We start from the raw sequence: 14,325 nt of genomic DNA, 5'->3' as shown, positions 1-14,325 counted from the left end.
GGTCAAATTACTTGTATCTCCCTTTACATTTGTAGGTAAGGAATAAATATTGATAAATGTGTGTATTTTAGCTCTACACAATGGAAGGATCACAAAGACACCTCTCTGTACCTCAAACCCAGACCTTGGGGTGCACATGCCACTCTCTGTAAAAGGAAGTGGTGCCCTGTGTGGAGAAATGGCGGATTCCAGATGCAAGATGAACCCTGGACCCGGTGCTACACCAGAAAGCAGCGAAGTGCTCGAGAGCAGCTAGCACACTCCACACCTACCCAGGACCTCTCCAAAGGACACTGGTGGCTAACGCTGAGCATTATGATCATTAAATACGTAGTGATATCAAAAGAACATCCGCGGAATAAAACGAGGGCTTGTGATTCCACACTGACATAATTGACAAACAGGTTGCAAGGGCAACCCCTTCCTTAAGGTAGGACATAACCTAAGCAGCATAGGAGGAAACCACACTTGGGAAAATCACCACACAGCGCCCTCAAGTTAGCATTGAGTGATTCACACAAGGATTATGAATGACGTGCTAATCAAAAAATGAGAAATAGTAATTTACATCAGATCAATCTGATAATACTTTACCCAAGTAATCAAAGATTATACCACCAAACAAACACAGGCAGCTCCAAATGAGCCATCCTGAAGGTACAAGGTTACTTTTGTGATATTCCTGCCCCAAGCAAACCACTGCAGTCCAGCCATAGGGGACCACCAGAAAAATCCCACACTGAGGGACACTTCACATGATAACTGGCCCAAGTTCTGTGTCGCAGCTCACAATGAAAGTTAAGGAACTGTTCCAGAAAAACTGATATTGAAAAGAAGTTAAACATTTGCTGCAATGTATAAATCTGGATTGGATCCCAGATCCGAAAATAATAATGAAAAGACCCTGTAAATAAGACATCATTGGAATACTCAGAGAAATTTGAATATAGAATGTAGATTGTATACTTGCATTGCATCAATGTTGAATTGCTTGATTTGGGTAAATGTACAAAAGTTATACAAGAAAATGCTCTCAGGAAATATAAGCTTCTTATATAAAAGAATTTGATGTCTATAAATTACCCATAACTGATTTTTTTTTTAAAAAGGAAAATGTGTGGAAATAGGGAGGTGGGGTAAATTTCTTGGAAGTATCAATTTCAAGTTTCAAGTAAATCTTATCCAATCCCATAGACAGAAATGTCGGGAAATCACCAAGAGAAATTCAAGAACATGTCCAGGTGACAGCTGACTCAGGTCTCGGGACCACAGCAACCCCGCCCCTTCCTGGGTTTGCTAGAGCTGCGTTCTGCACATGCGCATTAGCCAGGCTGGGCTTTCAGGCCAGGGCAGGCTGGGCGGGCACCCGTGCTATAACCAGAGCCCCGGGGTTGCCCACAACCGTCTTCAGCCCAAACTGCTGATCTGGGACGAGAACAAGTTGAAAGAAGCCAATGCCATGTGGGCGATGCCTTGCTGCTGAGGATGGATGAAAGCGGTGGCTGGCCAGGTGAGAGGACGTGGCGCAGAGGGTCAGACAGCTGCGCAGCAAGGCAGCTGAGAACTGGCCATGGCCCCTCTACAGCCGCGAGACTAGCCTGGGCTGCTGGCAGCTCTTCTTGAACATCAAAAGACAGCAACAGGTGTGGCCTTCATGCTCAGCGGGAGAAGTCCACAGCCCACCGACCTGTTGGTGATCTGAACCCATTTGTAATACAGAGGTTATTGCAAGCCCACAAGCCCAAAGCGACCTCCCAAGTCTCGGTGTCTCTTCCAGCAGGGCCCCCACCCTGAGCTGATCCCAACTGGAGAAGTCTGTGATTAAGCAAAGCCCTCAGGCTGCTCCTGTTGCAGCACGGAAGGTGAACAAAGAGGGTGGGGGTGTGGGCAGGAACATGCTTTCCTGCACCCCCTCTAAGTAAGTACGAAGGTCAATTTTATCTTTAGGTTCCAGGAATCAAACTCAAACCTTGTGCTTACCAGGCAAGTATTTATGCCACTGAGCTATAACCCTGGCCCCTGAAGATTAGTTTTTGAAAATCCAAGTGCAAAAAAGCAGTTTAAAAACTCTTATTTGCTCCATTTTGTATAAGAGCAATTTTTTAAACTGCTCTTGCCTGTTGTGGTGGTGCATGCATGTGATCCCAGTACTCAGGAGGCTGAGGCAGGAGCGTTATGAGTTTGCGATCAGCCCGGGTTACACAGTGAATTCAAGGCCGGACTGCAAAATAAGACCCTGGTCAATGCCCCCCCCCCAAAAAAAAAACAAACAACAAACAATTAAACTACCCTGTTGAATTTTCCAAAAGGAAAGCTCTGCTTATTATCATTTCTCAAGATCTTCTGTCATCAAACTTCATTGTTAAAATATATTTTAATTAGTTTTCTAAAACTGATCAAATTCTTTGGCATGCATAGAAACCAGGCCACCAGTGGGGAGTGGTGTGTGGGCAGCAGGCCCCCAGACTTCCTGGCCCCAGGGCTTTGCTCTGTACCTGTTCCTATTCAACCAAACAAGAGCCAGCAGGCAAGGCCATAGCCTGCACCACCTGGGGGCTCCAGCGAGTCAGTCCCAGTGTGATCAGGCAGGGGTCCTCCTGGGGACAGCCTGCAGCATGGACACCCACCATGAGATGGCTTATAGATCATCTGAATGTGCCAGCTACTTTGAGTTATAAAGTATCTGTAGTTTGCCCTTAGGTAAGCAGAAATGAGAAAGAATAGAGGGGAAAAAGAAAAGAGAAAGGAAAAGGAGGAGAAAGAAAAGCAGCAGGTAGCATCCCGTCTCCCTGCACACATGCTTTCTGCTGCTGACATTACTAAGACTGTGTCAAAGTGACCCCAGGCACAACTGGTTATGTGGCCCATGGAGTGGCGCTAGTGGGGATCAGGAAAGGGGAGCATCCCCGTCCTTCACTTCAAAGTTGTCCAGGATGATCTCTTAGGGAATCCCTGACTCGACACTGCCCAGGCACAGGACCTAAACAGCTGGTGAACGCCCAACCTCTCCCATGACAGAAATGAAAGGACGCGAGACTGAAAACCCCTAGACTGTGAAATCGAGTGCATCATAAGGTAACTGTAAAGTCAGTACTGAGTCACAGGCCCACTTACAGGGTTGCACTTCAGAAATGGCTTTATGTGACCCAGGTGAAGCAGGCAAAGTTGCCCTAGTATGACGGGGTCTGCCTCGTCAGCCACAACCCAGGGAGGCAGCCCGAGCAGGTTCTTTTGGGGTCTTATGGATTTGTGCTGAGGTGACATGGGGTTATCATGGAGGAAGGAGGAAAGGTAAGAGGTGTCTCAATGGCTCTAAAATACCCCCAAGAGCCCAGCTTTCTTTGTTTCTTCCCATCTACCTGGTGTCTTTTCTACTGTCATTTAGCTTCTTTCTTGTGGGAATGACAAGAAGCCTCCAGGGAGTCCTCTGAGATGCCTGGACTCAGAGGATGGCGGGGAGGTGGCATGGCCAACAGGGCACCTGCATGGCAATACCCTTCCCCTTCTCTGAGAAGGCGCTGCATCCATACAGAGGGCACTGGCCACGCCCATGCTTCTTTGATGTCAGTTTGTCTCCCAAGTGGATTCATTGACTACACTGCTGACCTGTCTGCCTCAGTGCCCCACATGTCATTTTCTGAGAGACCTCCAAATATCTCTGCTTGGAGCAGGAAATCAGCAATGGCTGGCATTTCAGAGTGACCATGGGACAAACCACCAGGAGTCAGGTTCCTCTGTGGGCACAGTGAGGCAGGAAGGATGGGTGCTGCTGCAGGGGATAAGATGTCAGGGCTGACGGCTGTTACAAAGTCTCCGAGGAGGCACTGCCCTCTTGGTGCAACGCCGGCACCTTTCTGTGGGTCTTGATCCCAGACCTTGTCCCTAACCCAGCACCTCCTCTTACCCATGAGCCTCCTGAATGCTCTTTATCATCACTGTTTTTCCCCTACCAAGATTGGTAAATGACTATTAACAAGGAAATTCTCCAAATTCTCACTAGGTCTTTTGCTGTTAGATCTCATTCTCATGCAGCTTCCCCACCAAATCAATGTGGAAGCAGTCGAGAAAATGATCAAGCCGCACCCTCTCCCCAGCTCCCAGAGGCCACGTGGAGGTTGCCCCTTCACATGGTTCCCTGCTTTACTCCATCATCCAACAAACAGACATGTGTGGGAGTGGGGGAGGTGCAGGGAGACATCTGGCCGAGCAGTGAACTGATTTAAAAAGCAGAATGACAGATCTGTACCCAGTGGCCAAATACAAAGGAGAACACTGTTATGACAAACATGAGCCACAGACTACACTCTGGACGATGAGTAAGAAACAGAAATCAGCTGGAATGCCAGGGTCATGCAACTACTGGGAAAGGTGCTGCTGAGAATAAGGAGTGTGAATACCTGTGTAGGTCGTAGCTTCCTCCATCTTTACTTCCTGGTAGAGGGAAACACAAGAATAATTTATATCAGCTTTGGAACTTGTAAAATCACTCACTGCACAGTTTTCTGCACACAACATCTAAACTAGAAAGAAACATGCTATGTTAAATACAGACGGTGATACAATTTGACGGATTTCCTACTGGAGAGGGTTGAATGAGGACTGAATGTTATAAATAAAAAGGTGTAACACTAAAAATCTGTAAGTGTTCACACAAAACAGTGGGTGGGAAAACAAGGAGGAGAGGTCACTTAAAAGCAGTGAGGAAAAGCATGTCCAGATGTCCATGTATGGGCTGGCCAGATAGTTCAGTGGATTAAAGCGCCTGTTCAGGCAGATGCAGGGGTTGGAGGTTCGATCCCACTGTGCCATGCACGTCCTGTGTCTAGGGTGTGCTGAGACGGCAGTTGAGACTGGGTGTGGTGGCAAGCACCTGTAGTCCCAGCACTTGGGAGGCTGAAAACAGGACAACCACTAAGAGTCCGATCTAGGTAGTGAGAGGGTGTAGACCCTGTACTAAATACATTAAAAAAATAATAATCACAGAAGTCCATGTGATTCCCAGTAAAACTTGATTTTTGGTTATTTTTAGACAAAACTCTTGAAAAGTGGGCCCATAGAAATTTCCCTTAAGACTATACCAGAAGGTGGAGAGGACCAGCTGGTGGCTAAAAGACTGAAGGCTCCAGCAGGGCTGTCATCTCACCGCTGAAGGCATGCTCAGATTTCACGAAGGAAGCAGTTCTGTCGTCTCCAGCGCATGAAGAGTGTCCTGCTCTTTTGAGAAGAGTGTCTGGGTCCCAAAGACATTTCTAGGGCCCCCAAGATTTGGTTTAGATTCCAGGCCTTTGTGGGCTGTTCCTTATTTTCTTTCTATGAGATTTCAGGAAAGCATCAGTGGGTCAGCAGGATATTTGAGACGATATGAGTTGAGTAGGTTCAGTGATTAAAAAATCTATTGTGCCATGTCTGATCTTTTCTCAGCAACTGATTTCCAGCCAGTGTTAACTGAAAAGGGTTGGCCAAGAGCTGAGATGTGACCTCTCTCACAGGACTTTTGTTTTCTTACAGGATGTCCACAACTTGGGAGTCTTTAGGATCCTGTTGTGGTGGAAAGGATCAGCAAGGAAGCTGATCAGTTTGGAAAGGAGCCCCTTTCCCTCTTCAAGTGACATGACCCAGACAGCTGCCCCTTTTACTGCAGGAATGCTGGCTGTCATGGGACCCACAGATGCATGAGAAACATGCCTGCATGAAAAGGGCTCCTAGAACCCCCTGAGTCCGGGTCTTCACCCTTCCAAGGTTGACTTGTAGTGCCTGCTGGTTCTTTTGCTAACCTCAGGACTTCCTCCTTCTATGGGACAGCTCTATTCACATTCTGCAGACATGAGAAGAAATGAATCTTTTCATTAACCAGGAAGAAGATGGATCCAATCCTGAGAAAAGCCCCATCTCTCTGAGTGAGAGGACAAATCAGCAGAACAGGGGAGGACTGTCTGCTTGGTTCCATACAGGTCCTCTGATATGTTTAGCCTCAAGTTAATGAACTGCTCCAGCATCTCTATTTTCAGATGGGAACTACTGGCAAGAGAAATCAAATTCCTGTGTCATGGGCAGAGATCCAACTGGGGGTTGTCCAAACGGTGACAAGCAGAAACAGGGCACTGCATTTCCATCCAAGTTCACTCAATAAAAGAGGATCTTCTGGTTTACTTAGAGGGGATCCTATGACTGTTGATAGCAGTAAAAATGAAATCCCTGAATCTTTCATCTCCTTTTCCAATAGATGCTTCCGTTGGCAGTTGGGGTCTATTCATAATAGAACTGACCAGTGGGAGAGACTGGGAGGAAACACATACCAGATCTTCTGATGGATGAAGCTTCTCACTAGTACACCCAGGACTAAACTCAGAGATAAAACTGTGTTTGGTGTTTGGGATTGCTGGGCGCGTTTCCCCTTGAAGGATCCCAAACTGTGTGTTTCTCTGCACATAGACATTTCAAAGGCAAAAAACGTGGTAATACAAGAATTTCCCAGGTAACCTAGAAAAAAAGTTTCCTTTTCCTTACCACTTTCAAGGCCCTTGGGTCTGGGGTTGCACTGCTTATAGCCCTGGCAGCTTCGGAGCTCCATCAGCTGCACATGCAGCTGGTTCAGGATGCCTCGCTCTACCGTGTGCACTGTGTTTGTGAGCTGTGAAGGAAGAGAGTAGGGGAACGGACTTGAACTCATGTCTGCGTATGCCATTTCCAACCACCTTCATAAAATGGAATGCATTGTCTTACCTGATAAGGATCTGTATTCATATCAAAATACTCCAGAAAGCCAGTCGCGAACTCGCAGAAAAGAAAATTATGCGTCTCATTAACGGTACGCAAACACCAATAGGTGTTATTGTTGGAGCTTGTGCAGGCGCAGAATGATCCCACTGTTGGATAAGAAAGACAACAACACAAACAGAATGAAAGACTCTGGGAGGCCAGCCTGATTTTCGGCATCACCTGATTTTCACACTTTGAACTTCAAGTATTCTTTCTTATAAGTACTATGGTTACATATTAAAGATAACTGCATTTTCTCCTCTCTCAATATAAATTTGTTATTGTACTAGGTGAAAGTGGAGAACTAGATGGTGAGTTCATAAATGTTAAAGACCAAGTTGAATTTTCAGGCCATTGGGTTTGAAGCCAGCTTTGTGGATCTGGAGCTATCACTGATAATCCTTCTAGACTCCCGGTATTTTATCTGATATGTGATCAGTTTTGACCAGGAATGTCTTTTATGTCATGCAGATGTTCTCTAGTTAACTTGTACAGATGTCAAACTTAAAAACAAATTACCCACTCTTGTGTTTGGGAAAGGGCAAAGGTCCTAATCCTAAATTTGTTGATTTTTCCTATAATGATTGAATTTTAGAAATGGAGCAGCAAATATTTTTTTTTAAACATTTATTTATTTATTTATTTATTTTGTGTGTGTGTGTGTGTGTGTGTGTGTGGCCAGCTCAGCCCACCAGGGGGCGAGGCTGGCTGGCATGTGGTGCTGGGGGATCGAACCGTGGTCCCTATGCTTTGCCAAGCTTGTTCCAAGTAGGTGCTTTAGACCACTGAGCCATCTCGCCAGCCCCCAGCAAATATTTTTTACAAGCAGTTCGGGCAGGCATACTTAATGAGTATTCTTGCAAATTTAATGGTTTGTCTTTATAGCTCATGTAACCCTTAAATAACCTCCCAAGACAAATTATTATCATCATCCCCACTTTTCAGATTGGAAAACTGAGGTGCAGAGAGGTAAGGTCATTTGTCCAAGGCCAGACAATGGACAACTGACAGCTTGGGGATCTGGACAGGTTTACCCTTAGCCACTACACTCTACTAGTTGTACAAGTCTATCCAATTAATATTGAGGATAGAGATGAGATAATGGTTTACAATGGATGTTTTCTTATTTACAAGGGATGTGCTTTTTTCCAAAAATTATTTTAATGGATTGTTCGAGGGAGTAAATTTTGGATCATGTAAAAATCAAGCAGAAATACAATGCTCCCATTTGTCGCCTGTCTCTACAGAAGTGCAATGTCCCCACTGTCCACAAAGGCACCAACTGTTATAAGTGAGGAATCTGCAGGGACCCATCCTTCCTCTTGCTGCCCGTGTTCTATGGGTGTGGACATGTACAATGACAGGTTTCAGCCATTCGGCATCACAGCATGGGGCTTGTTGGTCTAAAAACCACTGTGCTCTGAATATGCACCTCTCTTACCCCAGAGATATTTCACAGAAGAAAAAATGGATGCTTGACTTTTTTTTTTTTTTTTTTTTTTTTAGCAGTATCAGGGATCAAACTCAGCACCTTGTGTGCTTATGCTGCTGAGCTATATCCCTGGCCCCTGAGAAGAAGATTTTTATTATATGATTTTCCACTGGAAATACTCTACATATATTTTTACTAATTTATATTACTGGACCAGCAAAATAGTTCAGCAGACTAAGCATCTGCTTAGGCAAGCTCAGGACCCGGGGTTCAATCCCCAGCACCACATGCCTAGCTGGCCCTGCCCCCAGGCGCGCTGAGCCAGCCACCAAGAACCAACATGGTGGGGCACGCCTGTAACCCCAGCGCTGGGGAGGCTGAAAAGAGGAGGATCGCTACAAGTGAGATCCTGTACCAAATACATTAAAAAATTATATTACTTGTCTGTGAACATTTATGTCATGTCTAGGCGCATTAAAAACCATGGAATCAGTTTTCTAATCTGTATAGAAATCTTCCCAATCAAATTTAAATGAGAATTGAGCTTATTTAATAAAGTATACAAATATACTATCTTCTGATTACTTTGCAAGAATAACTGATACATCTCAAGGGTGATGAAAATTAGAAGTGTACCTTCAATAATAATGCTTAAATCGTGTTTGGAATTGAGTAAACCGATTTACTCCGCATGCTACTGATGAACGTTTCTTGAACCAACACATTTTCTGAATCATCTTTCACACAAAGGCAGTCATGAAGCACATGTATCCAGAATAAAATGAGTTTCTGGCTCACCGCATTAGAAGTGTGATGCTAGAATTTTTTAAAAAGCATACTTAGTAGGCACAGCATGAAACTGCAGTGATCACTTGCTATTTGCAAGAGACTGGCTCCACTACCCCTGAGATTATCTTTTTAAAATTTAATTTAATTTGATTTTCTTATTTTTATTTATTTATTTTTTTGTGGAACCGAGGATTGAACTCAGTCCCTTGCGCTTGCCAGGCAAGCACTTATTCTACTGAGTTATCTCCCCAGCTCCCCCCTTTTTATTTTTGTAATTTGATTATTAATTTTTTTTTTTTTTTGGTACTGGGAATCGAACTCACAATCTTACACTTGCCAGGCAGGTGCTGGGCTATATTCCCGCTCCCCACCCTGAGACTATCAAAAGTAATGTTCAGTTTCTTTCTATAAAATGGCACAGTATTTGCATATAACCCACATGTAGCCTCCTATATACCTTAAATCATCACTAGAGTATTTTAAACACCTGATTCAATGTAAGTGCTGTGTAAATAATTGTTACACAGTTTGGTTTAGGAAATATGATGAGCAATGATCTGTACATGAATAATTTATTTGTGCAGATAAAAACTTCTCTGTATTTTCCATCTGTGATTAGCCGAGTGCACAGAGGCAGAACCCATGGATATGGGGGCTGCCCAGGTAGTAGGCGACTGACATAGTCTGAGGCACAGGAAAGGCATCTGTGAAAAGTGACATTAGCTTAAGCTCTGGATATGTTTGGGGCCCGGATTGGTGGGTGGGCAGAGAGGAGAGAACTCCAGGAAGGGGAAGCCGCACATGCAATGGCCCTGTGGTAGGAGAGGCTTAGGATGCTTGAGGAAGAAACAGAAATGGTGGAAGCAGACAAGAGGAAGAGGGAGGACTGCGGTCCTGAGTGGGACTGGGTTGTAGTACCCAGGGCTTTGGAAAACTGGATGTCATTAAGCATTCACACTAACCCTGCAGAAAGGATGGCTGAGAATAGAAGAGACTAGGTGACACACAGGCTGCTTAGTGTGGCTGAGGTGCGACGCGGCGGTGATGTGGGCAGGATGGCCTTAGCCCAGACAGGGAACCAGACAGAGGCAGAGGGAGCTCCTTGGCAGGAGCAGGGGACGACTTCCTGCTCTGAATGGGCCACCTGCCAAAACACTTTCCAGTCCTGGCCACACCAGATGTGTTACTATTTCAGGCCCCAGCTCATCCTGTTCCCTCCACTGGGGTACTGCTGTCCCCTTCCAAAGGATGGTTTTTCTCCACCCTGTAGATTTTACCTCCGCAGAGTCCTCTTACTACTGTATCTGGGATGTCCAAAGAGCCATCCTCAGGTAACACTATAAGGAGGTGGGCTTTGTGGGAATGGGATGTCTGGGTCCCACTGTTCCTCTTCCTTCTTTTCCCTGCTCTATAACGTGGGCAGCTTCCTGTACTGCATACTCCCACTTGCTGTGCATCCTTGCCCCAGGCCCAGAAGCAGTGAGAACGGCTGACTATGGCTACAACTGAAACCTCTAAAACTGTGGGTCAGAAAACCTTTTCTCTTTTTCAGTTGATTATCTTAGTTACTTTGTTACAGTAACAGAAAGCTGATTAACATCCAACATCCCTACCCTATCTAAAAGGACCCCTTTAAAAACTTTGATCAGTATTTCCTTCATTGCATGACTACAACTTGTGATGGTTTTACTTACATTCTTCACCTTTTTTTACCCCTCCACCACTAGAATATAGGGGTGAGAGTGGCAGGGACCAATCAATGTGGCTTGGCCACTGTTGAGTCCCCACCTCTCAGCCCAGAGCCCAGCAAGTGCAGACGCCAGCGACCTGGCCCTTCAAGGCCTCCATCTCCACTGAAGGAGCTACAGCAAAAGTTAAGTGCTGTCACTTTGAGTCATGTGGCTTTGGTGTGCTGGTGAGTATATATGCAAATGTGGCCACAAATCAAAAGCACCAAAATAGAAATTCCCCTAGATAGACTCGTGGTCCCTGCTGGGAATGCTCTACGCATCGTTCCGAGTTCCAAGTCCCAGTTGGAGAAACACTGTCTGCGTGGTCTCCCAGGACCCACTCAGTTGGAAGACGGAGGGCACAGCTATGGACTGGCGAGCCTGCAGTCAGATGATGGGCCACCAGAATCCAGAGCATTAGTCCTACTCACCTGCCAGGAATACAGTGCATGACCACTGAAAGAAACATGAGCACTAATTTTAAAAGCACACAGTCTTTCCACATCTGCAGCAATTCAGTAAAACTAATTGCTTCAGTGGCTTCCAAATTATTCCATAAACACGGTGCTAGCACCAAAGTGAACCACAGTGACTGGCATGCAGGCCCTGCACCTAGCAGGCCTTGGCCTTGCGTTGGCTTTCTCATACCACACCTTCCTTATGAACTTGAAATAAAGCAGAAACAAAGCCTATATGACCAAAATGCCCATGCATGGATCTCTAGTGCCATATAAAAGTCTTACTGGGTAGGAACTCGGCCAGCTACTGGCTGTTCTGTGAACCAGCATGATGGGGGAAAACCCCAGAGCCAAGCTTGTCATTTTAAGCAAAATAACTAATGTGACATTTTTGGCAAAAATGATTCAAGTTTTCCCAGCATAACATACAATACAGTGTTTTCCTCTCGAAGCCTGGATTTTGTGCTGCTGAATTCCTGCACTGGGTAACTAGTGGAGAGCTCTCGGCAGGGCCGCAGGAAGCGACACTTTAGAAGGAGCGACTCACAGTTCCACAACGGGGCCGTTTGCCAGTGGTTGTTGTCGTGCGTGAAGCAGGTGAGGCCGGGCAGGCTGCACTCTTCTCCCTTTCGCTGGCGTTTCTTCTCCTTCCGCTCCTTCTTCCTCCGACGGTTCTCCTTGAAAAGCTGCAGCTTGCTGTCGACTTCCTGGGCAGCCTCCCTATTCCAACAGAAGGGATTTGGGGGGACGATGAGAAGGCGCTTTCTTCGTGAGAAGCAGGAGGATGTAATGAGTCTTTCATAAATCTTTAGATATGCAGCAACAGGCACAGTAATAGAAGGCACGTACTTTGTATAGAGGTCCTGCCAGCTCTCTTAGAACCTTTAGACTTCACAGGAAAGCACAGCTTTTCCTTATTAAACATTGCTGGGAAAGGGCCACCCAGATAGCTTAGCAGATTAAAGCACCTGCTTAGGCAGGCGCAGGGACTGGGGTTTGATCCCCCACCTGACATGCTGGCCCCGCCCCTGGGGGCACTCTGAGACAGTGACTGAGACTAGACATGGTGGTGTGCACCTGTAATCCCAGCACTTGGGAGGCTGAAAACAGGAGGATCACTACGAGTCTGATCTGTGTAGTGAGACTCTGTATAATATATATATTAAAAAATTGCTGGGGATAAATGGCAGCAGGGATTGAGAGGTCCTGTTAGTCACACTCTCTGGACAAACCGTCTGATTTTCTGGTAGCTTAGTACCTACAGTGGTCGAGTCAGTGGTCACTGTACAGATAGCTTGGGTTAGAAGATTTTAAAAGGGGCTGAGGATTTGTCTAAGCAGTAGAATGCTTGCCTAGCAAGCTGGAAGCCCTGGGTTCGGTCCTTGGCACCAAAAACAAAAAACTAAACCTCTCATAAAAAAAAAAAAAAAAAATACAACCCTCCCCCAGAGGATTTTAAAAATGCTTTGGCAAATTTTACAAAACAAGTTTGGAAAATCGATTTTTTTTTTAAATTAAATTTTTCTATCTTTGTTTTTGTATACAAGGTTTAAATTGTGTCAAGGTTCAAATATTCAACCTTCCCATGCAAAATTTTGCTATTATTTTAAATACCTGTGTTTCTTTTCCCTTTAGAATCCAACACCAGTACAGGCTACTCTGCAGAAGACGCCAACCTGACCAAGAGTCTAAATGCCCACCACACCCCACAGAATGGAGCACACGGGAGGGCGGGGGAGCCCATCCCATGGCCCATGCTGGAGCAGAGCGCGGGCAGAAGGAGGTTGGGATCTTCAAGGATTCCTTGCGCATCTCAGAGCTCTTTGCGACATGGCTTTCTGTGTCCCGAGCCCTCCAGAGCTACACCAGGGAGCACAGGGACCCCTGCAACCTTTCGAATGACAACAGACAGAGCTTGTCCCCCAGGAAACAGGGAACACTATGAGTTACTTACTTGAATGGGTGGAGATGGCTCTTGAACTTCTCTTGCCTTTTCACCCCTTTTTCTTTATTGTAGTAGCTGCAAGCCAGAAGGTTACAAAGTGAGTCTTCAGCGCCTTGCGTGTGATCAAATGGTTCAGTTTATAAAAAGAAAGCAATCCAGAAGGTAGGCAGTTACTTCGTCGTCGCTGTTTCAGGGTAATGGGGCTTGTTTTTTTAACCTTCGGCTTGAGCATGCCACATCTACTTTAGTTGAGGGCATTATACCACGTGACAATGCGGGTGACAATGCGCGCACAGGAGCTCTGCTTGGGACTTAGGGAGGGGCTGGGATGGGCGGAGCTCACCTCTGCTTACCGCAGCTGCATTCCTCCGGCTTTCTTCTCTTTAGGTGTCCCCTCACTTCCCTTAAATTCTTAATTTTATCTTGTAGTGCTTCGATCTGGAAAACATGTGTTCAAATAGTTACTTTCTTCTTTCTAGTTTCTTTGTGGTTCCAGGGATCAAACTCAGGCCCTTGCTCTTGCCAGGCAAGCATTTATTCCACTGAGTTGTCTCCCCAGCTCAAATAGTTACATTTTAAGATCAGGGTTTTCACTATAAAGAACCTTACTTTTCACCTTGTTTTCTATGTTCCATTTTTTGGGGTCTTTTTGAGGCAGGTTTCACTACGTAGTTCAGGCTGGTCTTTTTTTCTTTTTTTTTTTTTTGATAGAGGCTTTCATTACACAGTTTAGACTCATAGTGGTTCTCCTGACTCAGCCTCCCCAGTGCTGGGATTACAGGTATGTGCCACCATGGCTGGCATGGTGCACCCAGTCCAGAGATGGCTTAGAATACAGAACCAGGGGTTGAACCCGGGTCCTTGTGCTTGCCAGGCAGGTGTTTAGGTCGCTGAGGCATCACCCCAGCCCCAGGCTGGCCTTAAGCTCACTTTGTAGTCCAGGCTGGCCTTGACCTTACAGCGATCCTCCTGCCTCAGTCTCCTGAGTGCTGGAATTATAGTTGTGCACCACCACACCCAGCTTGTTCCTTATGTAGAACTGTTCCAGATGATAATTTGGAAATAAACTGGACCTCAAATACTTCAAAATCTAACTGGACATTCAATGGGCATGTCACAGGTGCCACTTGTATGACTAAATCATTTTTTGAGGAGATTGTAAAGCCATATTAATATGCTGAGCTGTGAAAGGCTCAAGTCAACAACTTCTGC

The 14,325-nt window shown here is 45.7% G+C and overlaps 1 protein-coding gene across 1 annotated transcript in view; it reads right to left on the bottom strand.

The window, feature by feature from the left end:
* The window catches only part of Sulf1 (sulfatase 1), a 165,372-nt gene that overhangs the window by 19,984 nt on the left and 131,063 nt on the right, over positions 1 to 14,325 (bottom strand). Inside the window, exons 16-21 of the mRNA XM_023722391.1 lie at positions 13,457 to 13,551; positions 13,123 to 13,188; positions 11,716 to 11,888; positions 6,724 to 6,866; positions 6,508 to 6,631; positions 4,398 to 4,431 (exon numbers count right to left, since the gene is read on the bottom strand). Of these exons, the coding sequence (XP_023578159.1) occupies positions 4,398 to 4,431; positions 6,508 to 6,631; positions 6,724 to 6,866; positions 11,716 to 11,888; positions 13,123 to 13,188; positions 13,457 to 13,551 (635 nt within the window). The remainder of the gene's footprint in view (positions 1 to 4,397; positions 4,432 to 6,507; positions 6,632 to 6,723; positions 6,867 to 11,715; positions 11,889 to 13,122; positions 13,189 to 13,456; positions 13,552 to 14,325) is intronic.

This window comes from Octodon degus, unplaced genomic scaffold, assembly GCF_000260255.1.
Source record: "Octodon degus isolate 3935 unplaced genomic scaffold, OctDeg1.0 scaffold00091, whole genome shotgun sequence".
Classification (NCBI taxonomy): Eukaryota; Metazoa; Chordata; class Mammalia; order Rodentia; family Octodontidae; genus Octodon; species Octodon degus.
Note: the sequence above shows the minus strand (reverse complement) of the source record. Positions and strands in the feature narration are given on the sequence as shown.